The sequence below is a fragment of the Stegodyphus dumicola genome, chromosome X2 (assembly GCF_044657685.1).
Source record: "Stegodyphus dumicola isolate Sdum_Otavi_A_Nest chromosome X2, ASM4465768v1".
Taxonomy (NCBI): domain Eukaryota; kingdom Metazoa; phylum Arthropoda; class Arachnida; order Araneae; family Eresidae; genus Stegodyphus; species Stegodyphus dumicola.
In genome coordinates, this window is record NC_140781.1 from 13187387 (window position 1) to 13213741 (window position 26355).

General features: G+C 34.1%; 1 protein-coding gene across 2 annotated transcripts in view; it reads left to right on the forward strand.

Moving 5' to 3' along the window:
• Nucleotides 1-26355, forward strand: part of LOC118200239 (uncharacterized) — a 94253-nt gene that overhangs the window by 37826 nt on the left and 30072 nt on the right. The window contains exons 7-18 of one of the 2 annotated variants that reach the window (XM_035372181.2): nucleotides 1908-2020; nucleotides 5615-5888; nucleotides 8059-8171; nucleotides 10793-11066; nucleotides 16773-16885; nucleotides 20591-20864; nucleotides 21006-21118; nucleotides 21208-21371; nucleotides 22675-22783; nucleotides 22917-23063; nucleotides 23278-23388; nucleotides 24963-25097. In XM_035372181.2, coding sequence (XP_035228072.2) covers nucleotides 1908-2020; nucleotides 5615-5888; nucleotides 8059-8171; nucleotides 10793-11066; nucleotides 16773-16885; nucleotides 20591-20864; nucleotides 21006-21118; nucleotides 21208-21371; nucleotides 22675-22783; nucleotides 22917-23063; nucleotides 23278-23388; nucleotides 24963-25097 — 1940 coding nt within the window. The remainder of the gene's footprint in view (nucleotides 1-1907; nucleotides 2021-5614; nucleotides 5889-8058; nucleotides 8172-10792; nucleotides 11067-16772; nucleotides 16886-20590; nucleotides 20865-21005; nucleotides 21119-21207; nucleotides 21372-22674; nucleotides 22784-22916; nucleotides 23064-23277; nucleotides 23389-24962; nucleotides 25098-26355) is intronic. The other variant, XM_085809190.1, reaches the window with a different exon arrangement.

Sequence of the window (26355 nt, forward strand, 5' to 3'; positions counted from 1 at the left end):
TGATAGAGACTTCACAACTGTAGAGGAATTAGCCAATGTCTTTGCACTTAAAAGTACAACACGAAGAACAGTTTGTATTCGAGTCTGACACAAACTTTGGATGAATGTGAGTTAGTAATATATCTACTATAACTACGGATAGCGCTAAATATATGACTGGAGAGAAAATAGGAGTAACAACATTACTCATATATGATGTGAAGGCAAGTGGAAGTAATAATATGATGACTTTCCACTGCATTACCTACCAAGAAAATTTGTGCAAGAAGTCCTTACCATGATACAAAGGCTTTTCGTAAAATTTCCAGGGATACTGATTTCCCTTCCTCTTCCACTACTTTTCAGACTCCATCAGTCGTGGTGAGTTTGCTCTTAGAGTTCATTTCAATAGACCAAAGGCCTTCGTGTCCATAGGTAAAACTTTATACATAGGTAAAATGTCAGGGGACTTTGCAGGAATATATTCAAAAGGTATATATGCATTATCTGTTTCAGTCTTCATTTTTCAAGGAATGCAGTAATACTTTTCAAAGTATGACTTGTTGATTTCTCTTGATGAAATTTTCCTTCTGGAAATATTGGATGTGAAACTTTCTTAGTAAAGTTGATTTTGATATTTTTTCCACTCTTCTTATTTTTAATTTCTCACTGTAAGAAAATCCTGTGACAACCATAAGCCCCTTACTGAAACTTTCGGTAATAAATAGATCTCTTTTGGTTACAGTCATTTAGGTAAACACAAGCTTCATCGATGGTCATAATGTACTTGCATTTATCTCCTGCCAAATAGTTTTCATATAGGGTTCTACAGATTGTTCTGTGTTGAGCTACATGCCTCAGCAAAAGCCGGTGAACAATGTGATTTTTAGCTTTTTTAAGTTATAAATCTTGGTTTATTATTTTGTTAATTGTTGCTATAGATGTATATAAAGGCTTTGCAATTTATTTCTGCGTCAATGGATTTTCTCTTGTTACCAACGATTTAACTTTAGAAACAGTATATACCTTTCTTCGATCATTCGTTTGGTGTCTTCTTTCCATGTAAAAGTAATGATGGATGGTTTTTCACTTCCTGCTTAATAATTTTGCTTATTTTACACTTCAAAATTTAATAACATGCATTTTATAAAGTTATTGATTTATGGGATAGGAATATTTCTCTTCAAAAAGCTCAAAAGCTTATCCTTCAATCCAGTTTGTTTACGTGGGAAGTTATTAAAAGAAAATAAATTTGAAAGTAGAAGCCGATATTTCTCATTTCAAATAATAAGCTGTTGCCAGAAATTTTTATCCTAATCTCTTGCTTTGGTTTTTTAATTCTTTATCGTAATCGTTCTAAAATGTGTAAACACCTTCTGTAATTTATGTTACAGTTTTCTGCCGCTTAACGAATTAGGAGTTTAATTCTTTTGAGTGACATGGTGCGAGAAGTGTTGTTCTATATAATTCTGATTCTGTAGGAAATTGAAAGCAGTTTCTTACTCTTAGTATTTTAAATTATTTCCGAATGCAAGGTTTTCAGTCATTGTTGTGAGAGATGAAAAATGCACTTGCGGTAAAGTTGGAATTTATAATGCTTATCAACAAGCAATTCTTTTATTTCTTCATTGGTGCTATATTTTAAATATCTGAAATCTGGTCGGAGTATGTCATTACAGTATAATTTAACACGAAAATTTGTGATTAAATACTACTTGGTATTGGTTTTAAGTTTATAAAAACACATTTTCCGGCTGTTATCTGAATAAAAAAATACCCAAATTAGCCAACGTTATTATTTTACATATATTTAAAAAATTTAGAACATTACAACTGATTTTCAAAGCATATTAAATATTTTTATTACCATATACATATCACACTGAAACAATTCAAGGGCATAATGATGCAAATATTCTCGTTTTTAGATGTGACGAAACCTGCCCTATTGGAACATATGGCTTACAATGTAGAAACACATGCAATTGCAGAAATGGAGCCACCTGTTTACATACGTCTGGGATATGTATTTGCCCTTCAGGTGAGACGTTTCTGGAAATCTTTCCAATCACATAGAGTAAAAGAGTTACTATTAGGAATTTACATTCATTTTCTTAAGATTTGATTGGTCTTAGACACAATCCTCGCAACTAGTTTAAATGTATAATGCCCAAAATATATGGCCCGTTACTTCACTGAATCCCCTATTTAAGTAATTAAATTACATATCATAAATAAATATATGTAATTACAGGGAACCCTTTCTAAGACTATCATCCACGACATCAGCCAATTTCAATTTTCTTCCAAGGGTGCTTCCAAGAGCTTTGACTTGACTAATCAAGTCAAAACTCTTAGTGTCAGTTAGAGAAAAATACTGAACAGAAATGCAATTTATCGGTTTACTAACAATATTATAACAAAAATACAATTTAATTTTTGCTACAAAAAATAATGTTTCAAAACAAAATGTCGTAATAAATGAATTATTTTTATTTTAATTGTTAAGAAGCATCAGTTTAAAAAAAATGCATAACTTAAATGGAAAGAAAGAAACTTATTATATGTATATATATACAATAAAATATGTATATATATACAATAAAATATGTATGATGTTTCCCAACGAGTCCAAGTTAAGCTTGCAGGCTGATTCACGTCGGATTTTCATATGGAGAACGCCAGGTGTCCGCTACCACTAAGACAACATCATTGAACGCCACCGTTACAGTGGTGCAGGGTTGATCATTTGGGATGGATTTATATTGGGCTTCGGAAGAGATCTTCATGTTCAGATCAGAACCATGACAGACCAAATTTATCGGGACATCATTCTGGAACAACATGTACATTTTTTTAGGAGTGCCACGGGCGTAGAACTTGTGTTTATGGACGACAACGCCCGTTCTCATCGTGCAAACATAGTAAAGGAATGCCTTCAATCTGAGGATATTACCCGTATGGAAAGGTCAGGATTCACTCCTGACTTGTATCCGATACAGTGTGTGTGGGAAATGCTCAGCCGACGAATTGCAGGCAGTCAAGCATCTCCTACAAGTGTACCGGAACTTCGGAGAGTATTGATTGCTGAATGGAGTAATATTCCCTAAGATCAGCTCGATAATTTGATACTCACCATGCCTAGGCGTTTTACGGACTGCATTTCATTGGCTTGGAGACATACAATGTATTAACTATCATACCAGTGTTATCTTAAGTTTCTGTAAGGGAGATATTTTTTGGAATTGTTCCCGGGAGCAAAAATCGTAGCTTTTATGAATGGTTTCATACATACATCATCTTTTTTGTTTAATAAATAGGCTTTATGAATAAGTCACGTTTGTTTTGTTTCTGAGCCTTTATTTGCCGGAGCTGGTATTATCCTTAATTTATGGACATGAATGTATTTTTTAATCTTAATAGATCACCCGAAAATTCTGGTCCTCCTCAAAGAGAAGGAAAGAGGCAAAACTAAAGTAAAATCCTTAAAAGTATCTTCGAATTTAAAGATTTATCTAATCTAAAATGTAAATAAAAATGAAAATGTAGAGAAAATTAAAATCTTACAGTGAAAAAAAAATCTTTGAAATTTCAAAATAATCTTAGGTTCTAGCATAGTTTTGAGTTAAGATTGATTAGATGCCTCTTCTTTCTTTTTCTTTTTTATTCTTTTTTTGGTTTTTCATGTGATGGTTTATTTTAATTCTTACATTGTAAGCTATTCTTATTTTACATTTATAGGATTTTATGAAGTTTATTTGAATTTCAATTTTTAGTCTTTGTGAAAAATTGGTTCTAAATTTCTTTTTTGATACGCGGGTGATATGTTCATCTTAATACGTAAATTTTGAGGATAAGTGAAACAGAAGAGAACAAGAAAATTTATCATTTTTATTATTATTTTGAGAATTTATTGTTAAATACTCTTTTATGACATTAATTATAGACTTATTATTGCTAACATCTATATTTACAAAACTTAAGTGAAATTCAAAAAAGGTTCGAGTAAAGAAGTAATCTTTGTAATGAGGAAACGTTTTCTTCATTTGACTTTTTTTTCGGAAGGGAGAAGTTCCTCTAGCCCTTTTTCTGCTCCATTCAGTAAGTAGTTCTCGAAGAAGACATCGCGTCAATGACACTTCATCATACCTTTGAACTTCTATGAAAATTATTCTTTATCTATATATCTATATATATCTACATAACATTTTGTATAAACTGATCCAAAATGTACGTTTATAGTAACTAAACTCTTTTTTTTTTTTTTTTTTTTTTTTTTTTTTTTTTTTTCAGAAAATCCGTTGAAAATTACTTTTATTCTTCATCTTCAGAAACGCTTTTTTCTTCCTCTTTATGCACTTGTGTTTCTACCAAGTCTTTAAGATCGTAGTTGGACATACTTTCACCAGTTGTAACTTACGATAACTCTTCACTATCCTGAGAATTTCCATTATCCAATCCTGTTACATTAGGTAGCTTGAATTTCGTGAGCATTAACAACGGATTCTGTTGTGTCAAAGTCCTTGATTAAGTTCGGCCATACATTCTTCCATATTTCTTTCAAACATTTCTCAGTCACATCATTCCAGGAAAGAGTCACGCTGTTTACAGCATCCAAGATATTGTAGTTTTTTCCAAAAGTCTCTGGTAAATTGTTTATCTTCTCCATCGCATTTTCAGTTAACAAAATGTCCGCCGCAGATAACAAGCCTTAAAATCTTAGATTATACCTTGATTCATTAGCAGGTTGTTTGGTCTTGACTGCTTCCTAACTGCCTTGATTGTTTACAGGAAAACCACTTCTGCTGGAATGCATGCAGTTAAGTCTGACAAATGCGTTGGATGTATTACAACGTTATCAATCAAAAGTAAAGCTTTCGGTTCTGGATTTTTAAATTCGCACTAGCGTTTAACAGACGGGTAAAAAGTGTTGGGTAAACCAATTCTTGAACATTTTTGCAGTAATTCAAGGTCTTTTATCGGACTCCCAAAATTGTTAGTAAAGATGATTTTGAAATCTTTTTCAAAGCTCTTGAAGCTCTGGAATAATAAACAAGTAGGGGTTTTAATTTAAAGTGTTCATTAGTGCTACCAGCCAGTAAAAGCGTTAAACGATCTTTTGCAGTTTTAAATAGTAAACTAACCCAGCACGACCTATACCACATGAAATTTCGAGGAATCCTAATACAGCAGCGTAATTCTTAAACAGAGTTAAGCGGAATCTAACTGTACATAAATATATATATATAACAGACAATCAGATCTCTTCAGTGGAATTAAATGGAAAAATTTTCTTTTAAATTCCTTTTCACGTAAATTTAACTTTTTGAACAGAGTAAATAAAAAATCAAACCATTAACGTCAACAATTTTTCAACAATACTTGTTCTTTTACATTAAAATATGCTAAATATTTACGATAGAATTATGAGTATAAACTATGTAATTTGTGATTACTTATTGCCCTAATTGACCTCACCATTATACTTCAGATACATTTCACTTGTCACCTGAGCAATAGTTACACTTAATTCATCGTTCCTTAAAATCAGTTTAAGTATAAAATATTCCATATAATTTTATCTATAACGAAGAATAACCGTAAGGGTGACCAAATGATCTTTCTGCTTTCGCAGGTTATTCTGGCAAATATTGTGAAGAATTATGTCCTCATGGCCGATATGGTGTAAACTGCACCGGGATATGCGAATGTGTTAATGGATCTCTTTGCAGTTCTACAGATGGAAAATGTCAGTGTCCTCCTGGATTTATCGGTCGTCACTGTGAATCTATATGCCCTCTTCATACCTATGGCGATAGTTGCCACTTTTCGTGCAACTGCAGGCATAATTCCGAATGTGACAATACAGATGGTACTTGCATTTGCGCAGCAGGTTATTTCGGAAAACGGTAAGTGTGGTTTAATGTGGTGTGTTCTTATGATATAAACTGAAACTGAAACTGGAAACTTAAATAAAACTTCATTTAAAATTTAATTTTCTAGGATTAAATTTTAATTTTAAAAATTTCTTTGAGCTCAACATGTTTTTATATAGCGAGAATGAAATATGCGATATTTTAGTACTGATAACTTCGATTCAGAATAATAAGAAGCAGTGATTTGCAGCAATCTTATGAACAGGCTATAGTTTTTCCCAATTATAGGGCATCATATGAACATAAAAAATTGTTTAATCTAGTCCTTTATGCATATATCTATGCAAATTGTCCTCACATCCTTTCTAATAAGAATAGCAATCCAAGTTGGCCCCAAATTACGGATACCTAAATCCCGGTGTTCTGGACATGCGAATGGGTGTATTATAAAGGGAAATTTATGAATAAATTAAATCAAAAATCTAAAAATATTGTCTTTGATTATGTAAACTGATCTGACTGTCGTAAGAAGTGCACTGACGCAGCATCTTTACAAATGCGGATGGTCAACCTGCGCCACGGCATCACTTTTAACTTTTCTGATGGAAGTTTGTGAGTTTGTATTTACTTTTATGACGATGTCTCAAAGGCGAATCAAACTTATTCTCCAATACCACTGACATTATTATATTCCGATTAATGTTAGTATAATTCCTTGCCTCCAAAACATCCCTTCCTATAAGTAAGACACAGAAGCAATTAAATTATAAGAAAATTACTCGCTTTATAAAATTTTTGCGATCTCTTACCTAAACTTTCTACATGAGTTTGTTTTTATGATTTGTTTGTCCGAGTTAAGAGAAATAGCGCACTAGTTTCTGCATCCTATTATTACAGTATAAAAATATTTTTATTATTATTCCAGTATTATATTCTACTATTATTATTTTTTATTGTCATCAAGAATCATAGTTACATATCAGTCAAATCCGCAGAAACTATTATAACTCGACCAAATTTTGTGAACCTCAAAGCGTTCTCAGAAAGGTTTAGCTTATAAGCCGGGAAGTAGCCTTTAATAATAAAATCATTCTGCAAAATAGACGAAATGATTTAAATTTTTAATCAAGTTATAAGGTGTTTTCTGCCTCCTTTCTGCATGCCTTTTTGGTGTAATTGGAGACAATCTCGACGCGTATTCGAGAGGTCCAGGGTTCGAGCCCTGGTGAGGACACTACACATTTTTCATCTCTTCTGCTTCAAACAAAACCTAATGACTCCACAAAGTATTAAAAACATAAATTTAGAAATTCGATAATAAGTTTTGTATCTCATGTTAGTGTATGTTTATTTATCTTTCTGGAAGTATCCATACATGCCTGGGTTTTCTGAAGATAAAGTAGCCTATATTTCCGAATTCATATAGTCCAACCGGAGGCATTTTGACCGCGCATTAATTGAAATTGACTGTGTATGAATATGATAAGCCGTTATCATCCTTTAAGGTTTACAAATACTGCACATATTTGGAAAAAAGTTTTAAAAATTTTGCGTTTCTGTATTTTTAATGAATTTTTAACGAACGCTTGGAAAAGAAAACGTATAAAAGTGGTTCTTCAACTTTAATAAGATGAGTAGTTAAGCAGATGAGAAACTTACCATGTTCTGGGCATTAATTTCATAGTAATTTTGATAAGTTAGGACCTAATTATTTCTAGCCATTTCTTAACCAAGAGTCCTAAGAATTGCAACTAAAATTGCGTATCATAAAAAATTTCTTTTTTGTCACAATGCAAGCAAGATATGAACGTCACGATATGTAGACATTGTTATCTCTACTTAATGAGTAAGTAGCACAAAATTAAGCGAATCCACGCCACAATTTATATAGAAACTTAATTTCAGATTTTAGAGTTAGTTTATTGAATCTTTTAGTTAAGCAAAATAAGAGATTTTATCAAATAAAGGATGGATTTATTAAGGACATACTTAGAGTAACTGGCTCGTATTATTATTATTACATATAAAGAAAGAACATAAATTTTATGGAAATCGTCTCTATCATCTTTTTTATGAATTAATGCATATTAAGATAACAAAAAATAATTTTATTTTCATTTTTTTATTTGCTGGATAATGCAAATGCATCTTGGTTTGGTTTCTTTTTAACGAGGAAATAATAGCTTTTACCATATTTTTGTAGATGCGAATCAATCTGTCCAAAAGGAAAATACGGAAAAAATTGCATTGGCAAATGTCAATGTCAAAATAACGCAGACTGCTTGCATACAACAGGAACATGCATTTGTGCATCTGGTAAGAATTTTAACTTTGTTTTTCTTGAATTCTGTAAAACAATGCAAAAAGTATCAATGTAAGGTTTGGGTACTGAAAACACTGAACGTAAATACCTATAAGGCAAAAACTTTAGAAAACATGAAATTTTTCTCGCCATAAAAGCAATCATTCATCAAGAGAAATATTGTCTGTATTGCAATTTAAAAATTTAATCAGCTGTATCATGATACATGAACATCGAATTAAAATTTATTTTTAGTTCTCTTAGTTCAAAGGCAAAATCAGACAGATATGTGAAATTTTATGACAATTTTTGAAAACCAAATACTAGGATATATTGCATAACGTAGTTACTTCGGACTAAAAAGCATCCGTGCTTTGGAAAATTACTTTGCTCGAGGGGAATTCGCAATGGATTTCAATCGAATTTACTTCTCAAAAAATTTAAAATAATAAAAATGTTTTTAATTACTTTTATTAACTAAATAACCGCGAATATCCTTTTAAACTGAGAATAAAGCTTCAGAAAACAAAGCAAAAAAAAGTATTGGCACAAATTTTGTTAAATTTACTTTCATCCTTAAGATTTTTGAAGTTTTAACTCCCAAATTGATGACAAATATGCTTTCGCATAATTTTAGTACTTTTTTCTGATACTGCTTTTTTTAAATTAAAGTTCAAAATTACACCTAATTTTTAAAAATTAATGACTGAAAATTTAACATCCAGGTTGCCTGTGAAGTTAAAAATCGCTCAGGAAACTGTGAATAAACTGAGTTTGATAACAAATGAACTTGGATTGAACACTCGTGCACAAAAACTAAGCAACAAACGCTAAAAGAAAAGGTACGAAAGTAAAAATGGGAATTAAAACATAAAATTTACATATGAGGTAGATGTGGTATCGCCAAATGGCAAATAGGCAACCAAAATTAGCATAAAACACAGTCGCAGCGCAACGCCTTAAAAAGGGGCATGCCAGTCTTAGGCATCAGTTTTGCAAGAAGCAATAGTTCGGTGTAATCCGAGATAGGCAAAGCGGAAATTATGAGACGAAGACGGCATTTGAACGACGAATTGCGTTGGAAGGATGTTGGGATGTTGCAAGCTGGTGAAAGACAATCCGCTGTTGCGAGAGAGCTGAATGTGCATCGTAGTGTTACCAATAGGCTGTGGAATCGTTACTAAAGAGCTGTAGAAGACATGCATCTGGACGCCAGAGGATTACCACAACGGCAGACGGTTGCTTCCTGTTGCTATGTGCAAGAAAGATGACGTAGGTCAGTAACAACACAATAGCTGGCGTCGCATCTCGCTGCTGCTGCAGGACAGCCCATATCCCGCCAAACTGTGTTGCATCGACTACATGAAAGTGGACTTTACATCTGACGACATGTGGTGTGTGCCCTTTTGTCCCCATCGCATGTCACAGGGCAGTTAAATTGGACCCGTGAACATAGCAGTTGGACATCTGAACAGTGGGCCCACGTACTCTGTACGGATAAGTCCCGATTTAACATCTAGAACGATTTCTGAAGGACGTCAACCAGGGACACGTTATAGGGCGCTAAACATCGTCAAAAAGAGACCATTGCAAAACAGGAGGCTTACTTGTATGGGCTAGGATAGCAACGAACGGCCGCACCAACCTCTGCGTGATTCCTGGTGGTTCCATCACAGCCGTCCGATATCGCGACGAAATTCTACCTTTTTGTACGTCGTTTTATCACTGAAATGTGAATCGACGTGATACTTATGAACGATAATGCCCTCCCGCAGGGACCTCGAGCGGTGCAAAGTTATTTGGAGAGTAACAGCATTTCACATTGGCCGTAGCCTGCTGGATAACCGGCACTGAATCCCTAGATCTCGTGTGGGACACGTTGGAATGACGGATAGCAAGTCGCAAGAACCCTCCACAAACTCCGATATGTATTACTAGAAGAATGGGCGCTACTACCACATCAAGCTATCAGAAACACTATTGACAACTTGTCTAATTGTTATCAAGCATGCATTTCAGCTAGAGGGTATCATATCCGTTATTAGCGTGATTTTTTTTTCTCTGCCCATGCTTCTGAACTCTATGTTTCGCTATATGATGGTTGTAATTCATGTGTTTTTGTATGTCTTTGCTTTATTGTTTTCTATGTGGTCTAGTAATGCCACACTAACCTCTTTAACAGTTTCATGCATATTCTTTAAATAGTTGTTTTATTCCGTATCTTGCCTTTGTTGCTTATTTTTCGAGCATTAGTTGTATATCACAACCAATACTCTACTCGAACTTATAAAATACGCCCATCTATACGTGCATTTACTGCTTTCATTTCGTTACTTTTTTTAATTTTGCATTACCAAACTTATTGCCAATTTGTAAATATATGAATAATAACAAACACCTCGTTAAACAAAAATTTGCGTTGTTAAAACTATGCTATGCAATGCATTCCTAAAATTCTTTTCAAGGAATCGCAAAACAAAAGCAATATTTGATCTCTTTTCGACTTGAATGTCTATTTCAAGTATTAAAAATAATCTGTATTTATTCTAATAAATTTTATTGCTTAACTATATTCACTTTCTTTATTATCTGAAAATGTGTAAGAAAACATACAAAAATTATCACTTTTCTTTAGGTTATACTGGCAAATATTGCGAGAGTTTATGTCCTTCTGGCACTTATGGTTACAATTGTTCCAACAAATGTACTTGTCATCATTCATCTGGATGCAATCCTCATACAGGAGAATGTGAATGCCTTCCGGGGTACACTGGTAATAATTGTGAGGTACCGTGTCCTGATTTACAATATGGCTTGAATTGCCAGTTTACGTGCAACTGCAGCAATGATGCTGGATGCGATCCTATCAATGGCACTTGTATTTGCGGTCCTGGATATTTCGGCCAACAGTGAGTTAATTACATGCTTCCAAAATTTTTCATGTGCTAATTACTAATTATATCGATCTACTTATAAATTTCATATACAGACAAACACGCAGAGGGAAAGTTAAAATTAATAACAAAAGTTTACAGCGTGACTACTTCAATTATCATTTCTTTCATGTATGATATTTTTTTAATCTACTGAATTTTGTGAAAATCTTTCTACTACATTTTTTCCCACGTTATCACATTTACTACATAAAATTTCGTTAAAAATGTCAATTAATATTATAGTTAGAAACCTAGCTATTACACTGATGTATTATCTTTTAAACCCAGGATAAAACATAGACGTTTGTTACCGTAGTGGCTTTGCGAAAGGGCGGCACTTAAAACCCATCTATTCGAAAGTCTGCTTAAGAGCTGGTGATAAGGAAAGAGGGACACAAGACCTTCACGTCATATCTCCATACTGCTTTCTTGGATCCGAATTTGGAAGGAAATGGCCGTAGTAGTAACTCCTACCTGTCGTGCCAAAGATTTATACCTAATGACCAGGTGCATTCCTATTCTACCTGGGATTACATATGAGAGCGTCCATAGACATCACAGCAATCCGTTGCAAAACCAGCAATGAAATCTCATTATTCGTTAACAGGAGTTGCATAAATCCTGTCAGCAAACATCAAATAGAGGACTGTTGCACCGGGTCTCAAAACATTTCATTTCAAACTAAAAAATTAGCACTACTTGAAGTAAAACTTTCAGATTTTAGTCAAAAACATTATATATATATCCATACTGCTGGTTCTGGAGCTTCTTCATTGTTGCAGGCAGTGATTGTCTTTACATGAACACTACCTTTAACATACGCACAAAGGAAAAAAATCATTGGGAACCAGATCGATATACCTCCGTGACCATTTGAATCATGGTATGCCATCTTCCAGATATCGACCAATACCAATGACATGAAAAACCTAGATATACTTCACTATAGGAATGAGGTGAAGTCTTAGATCGCTGGAATACGAGATTTTCTAAATCGTCTTTCATTTAAGAAAATGACCACAATTGCAACATATATAAATTTCATTGATACCTATCACAGAATTCCCGAAAGAAATAAAAGTGCGTATATGTAATATCGCCTGTGAAATAGCGCAGAATATGCTTAATCCCGTTTCCGTTCAACTGCAAATATTTTATTTATTTTTTCTGAGTCAGGATGATGGCTGAATTTACAATATAACCGGTGCAGTCTCTGCTTTTCTTAAATTCTGTCACCCATTGCCTCCTAAAAAAAAAAAGTTTGGCGTCTTTAAACTCTGGCCGCCAGGTTATACTGCATCGGTTGTACCAGCACTGGCGCAAACAATGAACATAACAATATTCTGAAGAAATATTTTATTTAATTTTCTTTGTGCAATTTAATCCAGTATCTGTGCCTCGCAAAAGTAATTATGTATTAACACTCTTCATAAATACGAGCAAAGTAAGTCATTACAACCAGGTAAAATTCAAGTCTTTCGCATCTAAAATCTAATTTTTCAGGCTCTTCAGAATTTTAGATGCGTTTCGTAAAATAGAAAATTGACTATAAATAGTATAATAATTAAACGACAATTTAACTTGAAATTTCTATTTTGGCGGACAAAGTGCACACCCGTATTAGATTCTCTCTTCCCATTGTCTACTTTCAGACCTCTGAAGTATTTTTTGCATTATCTCTGAAGTATAAACTATTCATCCTCATCCGAAGATGCTAAATTAGTTTTGAACAGAAAGTCTTAGCTCATTCAAATTTTTGGAATAGTTACTCTCATAGAGTTTTGAGGAAAAAGGCTAAAGATTCCTGAATTCTCAGAAATTTAAGACATTTTCCCAGCCATCTCTCCAAAATTCAGCAGAGTAGGTTAGGTTTTAGCATTTTCTGGATTAATTGAAACATATTCCTTACAATTAATAATGTTCTGCTGCAAGCCTGGAGCATCTCGCATTCTATGTTTTTTACAGTTATGATAATGCAGTTTTGAAATTCAGAGAATAGCTTTGATGATCTTCGACCACTAGCAAAGGGAGGGTAAAAATTGTTGAATATTGGTAGATAGATGGCGTTCAAACCCTGGCTGATGGCGTGACTACATGGGAATATTTATGGCCTGTGAAATATTTTTCGTATCCTTTCCTCACTGTAAACACTCCTCCACGAAGGCATCCATATCCCCTTAGGCACATAGTCTTAGAGTGCTTTGCCATAACCTAAATAATCCAATTTCATGACCATGCAATTATACTATAGTTTCTGAATACTTTGAAAGTTTTAGTTATCAGAAACTGTGTTAACCTGCTTTAAATTAACGATTTCAGGAACTTTTCTGATGGATCCTCTTTTTAAAATTTTCGACATGATTTTAGAAGCCAAAATATGTCAACACACTGTATTTATAACTATTTTACATATCAAGAAAAGAGAAGCTCATGATGACGAACTTTAAAAGTATTTACTATAACATTGTAGAGTTCCTCACTTTGGAATTCTAAGTTAATGTTGGAAGCGAAGAATCTAAGAACTGATAAGCGAATAATTGCTTGCGTTCGGTGACAAGAAACAACAAGATAGAAGGGTAACTAACCCTTTATTATTTCAATAAGATTGAACAAAACTCCACCTGGGAGTGTACAAGCAAAGCCCGCACTTGGGCTTGAACTTAAAAGACTAAGAATTAAACTAAAACTAAGATTAACTAAAGAAGTATAGCCGAAGCTATCAAGGTTCAAATTGAGTTGGCCCCCTTAACTTATTTGACTACGAAGCTCAGTAAGGGCCTGAGTACAGCCGAGCGTAATAACAGCTTTGAGAGAGAGAGTGGCCAAAAAGGCAGACGCGCGTAAATCAGAACCTCTTATTCTCTTTGCCTCTGTAACTTACTTCGTGGTTTAAATACCGCTCCTTCTCATTAAATATTCAGCAAGATTCCAAAACTACGTTCTGGCCGGAAGTAGTAAGTTGAAGTTAAGAATTTGACAGGAAAAGAACTTTAACTTAAAATTTAACTGTTAATAAAATTAACATAATCCTTACAACATAAATAAACAGGCTTTTGTTCATGGCCTCTCTGAGGCAGCCATCTCCATAAGGGCCCATATCGCCTGAAAACCGATGGTGGTCGCATTAGAGAAGTGTCATTATGTTTGTATTTTTTGTAGCATTTAACAATTTCAGTTTATTAAACATGCGGGCTTTATAAATTATAATATTGATTTTTCAAGTTCTTGAATTAAAAACTGATGTAATTTTTCAATACAAATTAATATAACAGTAATCTTTTACATCTCATTTGGCTTATTGAATTCGTACGAAAGCTTTGAATCAATTGTTTTTACGTGTGTTATTGCAAAATTTTAAAATCCTTAAGTATGACAATTTTCAACATTCGAGTTATAAATACCCAAGTTATCTAATGACAGATTCAAACTTTGTGTATTTACAATGAGAAGATTGTAATTCTGAACCTCTTTAACGTTTGAAGTTGTTTAAAAATGGTTGAAACATGTTGAAGTCTTAGTGTCGTATATAATTGCATTCGCGTACTGATTTGTAAGCTAAATTCACAGCAGTTTCCCTATGTAAATTAATTTTAAATTTATATCATTTTTTAAAATTTCTGAAAATAAATCAAAAGATCTAAGAAAAATTTTCTTTCTAACGGCATATTTATTTCCTGCTCTTCTTTCATGATACGTATGTCTTTAAATTTTCCTCAGCTGCCGTATCTTCTTTTATTTCTTAATATCTATAAATTATTTACAGTCCTCCCAATTTTAAAGTTTTTTATGTTAGTTATTAGAAGCGTTTTATGTAGTTAATCATGCACGTCGCACGCGCGGAATCGCAAATTTTGAATTTTCAATGTTGTTAACACTACTGTAGAAGATTCGTCTTTCCTAGCTAATTGAAAATTTTAAGACTCGGTAAATTAAACTCAGTCAGCTCATTAAAGTACAGAAGGCTCAATAAAGTACTAAAATGTTAAAGTTATTTAACATTTTAGAACTCCCTACAATTCAGGACCAAAGGACGTTGTTTCAACCAAAGGATAAAATTCGTCATTTTGACAGATTAGTAATTATAAATTTTATTAATGAATTAATTTTGTAATCAATCGGATCTCAATTATGCCGATTCGCCTGTTAACCTCTTGATCATCACCGATTCCCCTTAAAATTTTATGGACCGCCAGGTCTTGAGAACCTCTGTACTAAGACTCCTGCGTCAAAGCTACATGATCAGATTTTGATGACAAATCTTTGCTGGTGTTTACAAGGAGTAAGGCTCTGGAGATTGCTTTTAGCCCAGATGAATCCATTCCGAGTACTGGAAATGCCTTCCCGGGTAAATAAGGCCTCTTTACTGAATAATACTAACGCAGAAATCTGCGAAATTTTAATTGTTGTATGGAGCATCCAGTTCCGAAACTTTAACTGGCAGGGACAGTCATCTCCTTTGCTTAGACAATCTGCACGTGGATGGGGTTGCATATGGGCTTCGTTTACAGCATTCACCACCGTATTACGACACAAAAATAATGAAGGATGTTATCGCCCGCTTACCTGTAGAAAGAATTACTAGAAATCTACAAGATGCAATCTTTCCTTTCCAACGTCCGCGCACTACGCTTAAGTCCCGCATTTCTCTAAGATAGCGAACTAGCAGGTTTCATGTAGTCTTCTGCCAACAGTGACGAAGGTAAAATGATAAGGAATTCAACGCATCGGAAGTCACTAACAGTACAATTGTGCTTCGCGTCTGTTCCCATTTGCTTGATCATCCATTAGATGCACATCTACCAGTTCCTCGTTCTGCCACAGCTTTCACGAAGTCCTTCACGGTAAAAATTTGAAACATTGAGAATGCGACACTTTTAAAGAACAATGTTTGCTTTGGCTGGCTTTTTATTGAATCTTCATCAACCAACCAGCAGCAACACCGTCGCTGCCGCTTCTTGTCACTGGAAATTTGCATACAGCAAAGTGATACACTGGAAATGTGTTACTTCTCCAGACGTCAGAAGTGAGGACTTCGGCTTGTTGAACGTGTTTCGAAATCACTCTTTTCTGACACTCTTAGCTGAATGCGGCTCTGAGGTTCCATTGACAATACTGTTCGTCTTGATAAAATGAAAAAAAAAAAAATTGCTGAAATTGGTCCCAGCCTTCTTAACGAAGTTTTACTAAAAAAATCTTTAGCGTGGAGGTTTTGAAATGAATTCACGGGATTGTTCTCAAACTGGATGAAGAATAAAATTTTTTAGATCTCTAAATTTATACTATTATTACCTTGGAAGGAAAATCAATAACCTTTTCGTAATGACCAAATTTAGAGCTCAGATAACAACTTAGAAATTTGTGTAAATTTTTTTCAAGGCAGATATCTGACAGCACTAATTATTACGTGATACTGAATATGGATACGCATAAATTTAACTCTTCATTAACATAATCAAGTTAATCCATACTTTATAGAAAACTAATATAAAACCAGAAAGATGATATGAACTATGTAGAAATAAATAATAATAAGTGGTAAAGAAGTTATGAGCATTTGTCTCAGTTTAAGTTATTCCTCAATTATTCGTGAAAAGGAAATTCATTTAAAAATTATTTTAGCATGTTTTTCCTATACATGTCGATGCAGTGTTTTAATTAAAAATTATGATATTCACGCAGATGTGAAGAAATATGCAACCCTGGGACATATGGTCCAATGTGTTCAAGGAAGTGTGAATGCATGAATAATGCAGACTGTCTGCACACAACCGGAGCATGCATTTGTCTACCAGGTGGGTGAAGTTTTTACACTAATTTTATGCCTTTTAATAAAAATTATTTTTAAAAATATTCAGAATTCCATACAGAAGATAACATTGTGTTAAGACAAGGAAGAGAAGTTTCAGAATCTACACTACACTGAAAACATTCTTTCTCCATAGCACTAGTCTGAGTAAAGTGTTTATAAAAAATATCATCTAATATGCCGCTAAATATTTTGCAATAAATCACCATTTCTGCACAGCATTTTAAAACACTCATCTCTTGTTAGGCAGTTCTTCGAGTAGAATCATTTTCCACCTAATAGTAGAATTTTGTTTGTTACGAAAATTTATAAAATTAAGAATAAAAGACTATGCATAACTAATACGATACTTAGGTATTATCCAAACTGCCTTGGCGCAGTTTGAGGAATTTTACGAAAGAAAACAAGCAATTACTTTTACTCTAAAACGTTATGTATTACATGCATATAATGCATATTGTTACATACATATTCTACGTTTCAATCATACATTTATTCCAAAGACAATCAGTAAATTTAGTTACAAACGGTTTGTTGTTTTTGCTGTGGTGGAAATTTCGTAGTGATCGCTTTGAGAAAAAATTCGAAGCATTGCTCCTTTAGCAATTTTGCGACAAAATAATACATTCCTACAGAAATTTCAGCTCTCTTTCTTCTTTTATAGGAAATACTACAGGTACAAGTTTTAAAATTGAGTTTAAAACAAAAAATTATCATAATATTTCTATAAAAGTCGTTGCAACTTGGAATATAACAAAAATTCTTGGAACTTGGAATATAACCCACACGAAATGGCGACGTTGAAAATTGAATATCTGTCATGCTAATGGTCGTCTGCATAATTGTTATGCGCACGGTTGTCAGAGTCTGGTGTATTCTGAAGCTTTGGCGATTTCTGTTAAGGTGATTGCGATAATGCGTAAGTGCCATTAATACAGAGTTGCCCACATAATATAATACAAAGTATTTTGTTACCACCGATTGTGCATTTCTTATATTTTATTTATACGATTGATATAAGAGTTTATTTATTGCAATTTTAAAATACTGTCTCTTTTCTCAGTTTGAATTTTTTTCTTCTCAATCCATAACCCTAATAGAACGTCTGTGCATTGTAAGAAATATTTTTGAAAATAACTGGTATAGAATTGTAGTTAGGCATAAATTTAGTACAGAATTTTCGATTAAGGAAGTTCCTATTTAAAGTGGCAATTTGTAGTTGGGGATTCAAGGTTTCAAGATTTAGTGTTTCAAGGTTTATTTAGCACCATCAGGATCATCTTAAGATGATCTTATTTTCATTACGATTTTTCAATCTTTTGCATTTTTACTTTTTTTTTTTTAATTTAAACATTAAGGTTTGACTTCACTGGTAGCCATTTTCATGTAAAAAGTGAAGCAACAACTATATTTAATTCCCGACATGTGTTTACAATTTAGTAGGCATTACAGCAAATGCTTTATTTGAAGTACTTAACTGCATTTAAATCTATCTTACAGTGGAAAAGGTATTTAGAATATTTAAACTAAATTCGGTCTTTCCTATCGCATTCGAATGGCCAATATAGAAACTGTATTTGGAATGCATGCATTCGCAGTTCTACTAATTAGCACGCAGACATATACATCTGTTTATGTATTAAAGACGGCACATATCTATGCGGTATTCCAGCTCCTGCCACACTCGTGATGGAATATCCTTTGTTAATGATCCGAGCACTTCAGCTTTCTTCTGCTTCAGTTGCTATTAGTCCTTGGGAAATGGAGGAACAAACGCTAGCAAGACCCCATAAGAAAAATTCACAAGCGTTACAGCAGGGAATCTCGGTAGCCACCAAAGCAATGACATATCATTTGACCCAGCACGGCCAAACCAGCGATGGGGTAGACTACCGTTCAGGTATACTAGAGTATGTTTTTATGCCAGTGTGGTGGAGTACCATCTTACTGCAGAATGAAGCAGAGAACCGCTTCCGGTAACTAACGGAACAACCATTCTGGAGCATATCTTGGTAAATGCACCCGTTAATCGAGTTTTCCAAAAAGAAAAAAAGAGCCCAAAACAGAACTGTTAGAAATGGCCCAGAAAACATTCACGTTTGGAGATTCCCGCTCATGTTCATTTACACCATGTGGATTTTCCGAACCCCAAAATCGTAAGTTATGTCAATTAACCTTGCCATAAGCTATCAATTAACTCTGGCATTTGGCTGCTTCATGTGTAAACAAGTCTGTTCGTGAAACTATCTACCTCCAAATAATATTGCAAATTCTCACAGAAAGCCTTACGCAACGGTTTTTCGGAAGGTTTTAATGCTTGAACCATCTGAAAGGTGTGCGGTCGCAATTGTAGACGTTTCCGCAACACTCGCCATACCGTTACATGAGGCACAATGATTTCAGAACTCGCGCAACGCGTTGATTTTGGGGCTTCATAAAAACGTTTAACGAACTTTTCATTGATTTTGGTTTTGGCTGCTTCTCGTCCTGGGCTGGTTTTCTTACACAAGCAGCCCGTATCCTGAAACAGCTTCACCCACCGTTCGATATTGTGACGATGCAGTGGTTCTCTACCAAATTTCCTGAGAAAATGACTTTGAGCGATGATAAACGGTGATGTTTTGGTGTATTCCAAAACGCGATATGTTTTCTGTTGCATGGATGGCGACATTTTGATTAACAGTGCTTCTAGCCGCGATTTCGTAAGCGGAAGATTTTTCGCTGTTGCCTGATAAAACTTGTATAATTGTAATTTCAGAATGAATTTGTTTCGGTTAATAAATCAGTTACAGAATCTATACTAGGCTATTCTATTTGTCCCTTTCAATATGAAACACCGTTTATGTACAGTCATAAAGCGGGCCGGTGTCAGAGGCAGAGCAACCGATGCGTTCACACACCTGGTGGCAGAATTTAAGGGCGGTAAAGTTTTCCGAATCTAAGAATGAACTAGGCGACAAAATTTCGGAGTCTCCGAGTTTCCATTAGGCTACAAAATGTTCAGCGTTGGCCCTGGTCATGAAGCTGATAGTCAGCAAAGAAACGCGCTAATACGAGAGGCCGGCTGTAGATGAGAACTTGGAGTAAAGAGTTGGTAGGAGTTAAAAGTTTCCCCAGTGTCCATTTGAAACTTCATGTTTCGTTACATTGGTCCGAATCCAGCATGTAGATATGACTTGAAATAACAAGCCGAATAACGATTATTGGAGGAATTAAAGCAACAAGAATCAGTGTCATATATATAAATTTCCAGGACCAATTTTTAGCAGGTTAAATATAGAATTTTCTTCTTCAGCTGCACATGTCCATTTTGCAATTCTTCAGCTGTAAAAGTGCATTTTGCATAGATGTTCATAGTTGTGACTATTTTAGGAAGAGGATACTCTTGAGCATCCTTCAGCTACTAAATTTCAGAATAATACGATTCAGTTCACTTGGCGTGCATTTAAGGACTTTACGTTTTCAGTGAGGAGGAGAGCTCTGTTTTTGACGCGGATACAACTGTAATAAATTCAGTATTTGAAAACACTACTCTAGAAACACTTTGAATCACTCCATTCATTTAAATCACCCACAATTTCGTAATGTTTTCTATAGTTTAAGATAAGAATTTTCTACTTTTAAATCGTCCAATTACGTATATAAGTGTGTTAAAAATAAAATTTAAATTTGGGCATTTTATTTTAAACAGGGTATTCTGGGAAATTCTGCGAAAGCAATTGTCCAGCGGGTTCATTTGGTCCGAAATGCGCTAAGACTTGTGACTGCAGGAATTCTGCAAAATGCGATGCAATAACCGGTAAATGTGAATGCCTTCCTGGATACACTGGACAACATTGTGACCAACGCTGCCATGATTCAACTTTTGGCTCAAACTGCAGAGAAAAATGTAACTGTAGCAACAATGCTACTTGCGATCCTGTCAATGGAATCTGTATTTGTCATCCAGGTTATTTTGGAAAAGAGTAAATATGTTCTTGTCCTTATTCCTAATACATATTATCTAAAGTTCTAAATAAAAAAAATTTGGTAAATTTAACTTACTTGAAATAAATGACAAAAATTTAATGACACCGCTTTAAATTGTTGTCTTTACCTATCAACAGATGTCACCTGCCTTGTCCTACTGGATGGTACGGTAAGCTTTGTGCTTATAAATGCCAATGCCATAATGGTGCTACTTGTCTACCTACGACAGGACCTTGTGTTTGTCCACCTGGTAAATCCTTAACTATCGAGCTTACTGCCAAGCAGATACGTTCATAAGTCAACTATTTAGGTAACTAAAATTTTCTACTTTCTTTAAAGGCTATTTTGGGGAACATTGTGAAGAATTCTGTCCTCAAGGATATTTTGGACCTAATTGCTCAAACAAGTGTGATTGTTTGCATGCTTCCAACTGCAATGCATTTACCGGTAAATGTGAATGTCTACCCGGATACACAGGCCTACAGTGTAAAGAAATGTGCAAGGTATTAATTTTCCCTCTCATATATAATTTTATATATTATATTTATATAGAAGGAATTATAAATATGACTTCACATTTGATCATATTGGATGATGACAGGATTATAATTAGAGAAATAAAGATAATGTCTGTAATCCCAAAATTGGAGAACAGTATACAACAATAAAAGCCAGACTCTATTTATCGCCTCGAACTATTCGTCATTTCCAAAGCTTCCACAATTCTTGTCGATGTTGCTGCATCGTTGTTACTACCAGCCGTTTTAAGAGGTTTAATTTTTCTGAATGTTTTCCATTGTAGACAGACGTTTTCTTCACTTTCTGTCAATTGATGGAAGGAACGCTACTTAAAACATATCTCACAAATTCAGGATCATTTTGGTATGCAGCCTCTCACGTTGCAACGGTAATTTGCTGTATGCAGCAAATAATACAGTTAATGATCACAACTCTAAGATGTGATAGAACTTAGCAAAAGACAGTTTTTGTAATACAAATGGATGAAATTTCATCTCAGTATGGAGTGAAAAGGAACAAAAAAGTTTTGCTTATATTAATGTGGGCTTTTACCAATGTAGGCTTTCATCACTGTGTGCTTTCAACGATGTAGGTATTTTTCGCATGGGCACTTGTCACAGAGGGTTTTTTCCTGTGGGCTGTTCTCGCGTGCGCTTTTGTCTAGTTACCCTGCAGAAGATGTCACGTTCCAAAGTTTCCTAGTAATTTATATTCGTACAATCCTTTTTTTCCGAGTGATTCCGCGAACTCCTGGTCCTAATACCACATCTGGGTCTTCTTACTCTGGAAAGCGTTTAGTTCTTAGAACCAAGAAAGGTAAAAAGTCAACTGTGTCCTCGCCAGGGCTCGAACCGTGAATCTTTCAGTAGAGTACTAACAGTTTATAGCACTAGACCAAGGACTTAGATAGCCCTAAAGTTCTTTGCCATAGTTAAATAAACCAAACCAATCAAAGTCTGTTTAAAAGTTGTAAAATCAAAGTGTAGTAAAGGCTTTACTTTAACTAGCCCGCCCTTAAAGAATATAACAAATAACTTCTACTTTATCATAAACTAAATCATATTTCATTCTGCTCATTCTTAATGCTTATGCGACCTATTAGACCCATAAGTATATAAATGCCTGATTTGAATATGTCCTTCTAAATCTATAATAACTAAACTAAACTAAAACTAAATCTATAATAATCTTTATCAGCGCTTTGTGCTGGTTTTCCTAACAGCTTGAAGAAATATACTAGTTCTTGCAAATCTCTTCCTAATAATTCAAATTCTTATTGCTTTTTAGGTGGGATTCTACGGTCATAACTGCAGTTATGTCTGCAACTGCAATCAACATACTACTGCACGCTGTAATCATATAAATGGGCATTGTATTTGCGCTCCGGGATGGCGAGGCAAGTTAAAGTTTAAAATTATTGCTCTCTATATCTTAGTAGTTTGATAAAAGTATCACTGAATTGGGTATTATAATAGTAAACCACAACACAGTATCCAAAAATATCATTTTTTGCTTTTTTTTTCTATCAGGACAGAGATGCGAGATGCAATGTGATCCTCACACTTGGGGCAAAAACTGCATAATGGAATGCCACTGTAAGAATAATGGTACATGTCACCATTTAACCGGAGAATGCATTTGTGGAAGAGGGTGGACAGGTGCGGACTGCTCTCAAAGTAAGCAAAGTAGACAAACTTTCCCGAATATTGCATTTTGGTTAGAATGTTTCATAATGCTGTGTACAGAAATGATTCGCCCATTATCGAAAACGAATTCAGTCAGTATTACTTAAAAGTTGTAGTTTTTACACAGTTTGAGATTTTGTTAAACTCTAACATTTCACTAAAATTTTATTATTAGATTAAAAAATATTCAGATTTTTCTTTCTAGGCAACATTAGTGGCAAGGCATTTCAAAGCAAAAACCTTTTAGCTTCTTGCTGCAACTTTATTGAATATATAGTTTTAAATACTGCTGTAGTCAATACAACCACTAATCAAGGTAAATGGAATATTTCTATAAGTATCAAACATTTAAAAAAAAAACATTGGTTGATCTTTACAATATGGTAACTGGTAGATTGGCGACATTTTGGAGGCGATAAATGTTACTACCTGGGACTTTGGTAATAATGTGAGCAGTACTCGGTTCCGATTACGCATTATTTTGCGTGAGGGAAATGAGAAATCATGGGATATGTCATGTGATATTAATGGACGAATTACGGTTCTTTAATCGGAAAAGGGGGGGGAAATCGGGAAAAAATGTGGAAATTTTGTATTTAGTTTTATTTTGTGTTGTGTGAAACAGTGTTGTTTAATTTTTGGATCCCATGGCCCTAACTAAAGTGAATTCGAAATGGGTATTTAGGCATTGTGATAAAGAGAAGTTTGCTTTTTATTTAGCGGAGGAAGTATGGAGGAAAAATTCGCAGAAAAAAATCTTTCAATAATTTTATTGAATGAATTAGAAAAGTGTATCCGCCACGTAATCAAGATTCTGAAGAAGATTAGGTAAGTTAGTATTTTTAATTATTTGAGGATATTATTTTTATGCATTGTTCTAAATGTAAGGTGGAAAGGAATTTGGTATTATTGGGAAAATTGTTATTAGCAATGATTTAGTTTAAAGTAATTAGGATTGTAACGTAATTTTTATTAATTTAATGTATGTGCTCATTTATATTTTAAGTAGTGTTTTTGAATTTAATTATATTTTAATGAAATGATATTATTTTGTGAATTTTATGTTTGTAGGAATTTGGTATACGTTTAAGTTGAAATAAACGTGCATGGAAATAATTTAAATATTTGATACTAAGTATTTGTAATGCTTGTGGTATGAATTCGTTGGTGACGTGTATAATGTAATAGATGATTTAGAGGTAAAAGTTTTTGGAAATTTAATTGTTTTATATGTGGAAATGTTCATATTTGTAAAGGGTAAATACTTTTTCGCGATCAGGTAATTTCATATATGTTCTTTTTATCGGGTTTAAAGATTGAGAAAATTGTCATGTATTTTCGTGAAATTTTTCTAATTTATGAGAAAAAAGCAGTGTACATGGATATAGTGAAGAGTGTGCGCAATGCCATTTTTGTGCAATTCTGGGATGTTTTTTTAAGTAAAAATAAGTCGGCGTGTACATGGTTTATGTGTATGTGTTATTTTGAAAAACGCGTAAGGAGTATGGTATTGTCCAATTTTGCAGTGAATATTTGTCATGATTAAACAGTTTTGTTTGATAAAATTTCTAGCATAAGTGTAATTCGGCTAGTAGATTGTTGGAAGAAGTGTTCAGTAGATAAAAAGAAAAGAAACATGTCTTTACTTCGTGAAGACAAAATGGCGGCGGGGAAAAAAAATAGGGGGTTGCTGTAGGAGTGTTGGTTGCCAAATTTTCGCCAAAAAATCGCCAAGTTACCATAATGTAAAGATCAACCAAAACGTTAAAAGCTCTATGTTTAATATGCAGTGTTAAAACAATTTAGTTGCAAATTATGTTACATTCCCTTTGACATGATAAACTTTCGTTTATTTTCATTCCGGTCTAATATAATTTCTTTTTCCAATAGAATGTCCACCTGGAACATATGGTTTACAATGTGAACAACAGTGTCCGTATTGCTTATATGGTGATGGACCCTGTGATCCTTTTACAGGACAATGCAGCTGTCTTCCTGGTTACATGGGAAGTCGATGTGAAAAAAGTAAGTTACATATACAAGTGAATTCAAACTTCACATTAAAATGTACAACTGCGCTCTGAAAGCATCTTTGCCCTATGCTCCCGTTTTATCTCGAAAAACGTTTTACACAACCTTCATGTTTTTCGTGAACTTCTTGAAATCATTTGCAGAATTTTTCTTCTTTTCGCCGCCGATTGAGCAGCTGCCTGACTGTGGAAGCTAGCAAATAATATATATTGTATACTAGTTGGAAGTAATGTTTCGGTGAATCATCGATGAAGCTTTAAGCATGACATTTGACTAATAGTCTAACTTTGATGTGTCTAATATGTTGCAGCCATGATGAGCGTTCATTATTAATAAGGCCAAAATGCTTTATCTGTGAAGCAGTCTTGATAGCTTGGCCAAGCATTTTTAGGCAGGGAGTACAGTGTCCACATCCCAGACTTATAGGCATAGCTGCTATCCGATACTGGTAGTTTATGGGCTTTTACCGTTTATCAAAGACGTTCTAACAAATCTCATACTTCACATTTTGTACAAGCTTTTGAAAGGATAATTAAATTCTTTTCATAAGCCAGAAGATCAACACATTCAACATTCTTAAAATGTTTAAAGGCAAAATTTACAACCAAGTTTCAAAATACTGGTCAAAATTTTATCCGTGTCTCTGGTTGTATGTCTGGTGTGGACCCTACTATCAGCTGCTAGTTGTACCACTCTTCTATTCAAATAACTGTTATTCGGACCATAGATTGTCTTGGTATGATGAGGTTATTAGTATGTCAGGTCACCACAGGAATAAGACGGCCACTGAACTTTAATAGAAAAAAATTCAGTATATAGATTGTTTCTACTATTGTTGCATTGTTGCGCATGGTTAAGAGCAGTTCGTTTAGTTGCTTGTCAGATCACGCACTAAGCTTCCAGCCACACTGTTTCGTCTCCACAGTGAGCTGTCCTTCAAAATTATATACAGGAGTGTTTGAAAATAACTTCTCTATAATTGGTGTATCTCATTAAAGAACACGGGAGTACAGATATTAAAAGTCCTGTTCATCGAATATATAGCTTTAACCAAATATCTTGAAAGTAACTGTAAATTTCTCTGCATACCATGCAGTTAACTCTTAAGTTCCACGTTACTAAAAAATGTATACCATATTACTAAATTATTCCACGCTACTTAAAGTCGCCTTATATCCGAGTGATGAAAGAAAATAGTTCTTTTGTAAAGAAATTTAGCAGACAGTTGATTAGCTTTGAAATAATCTTACAT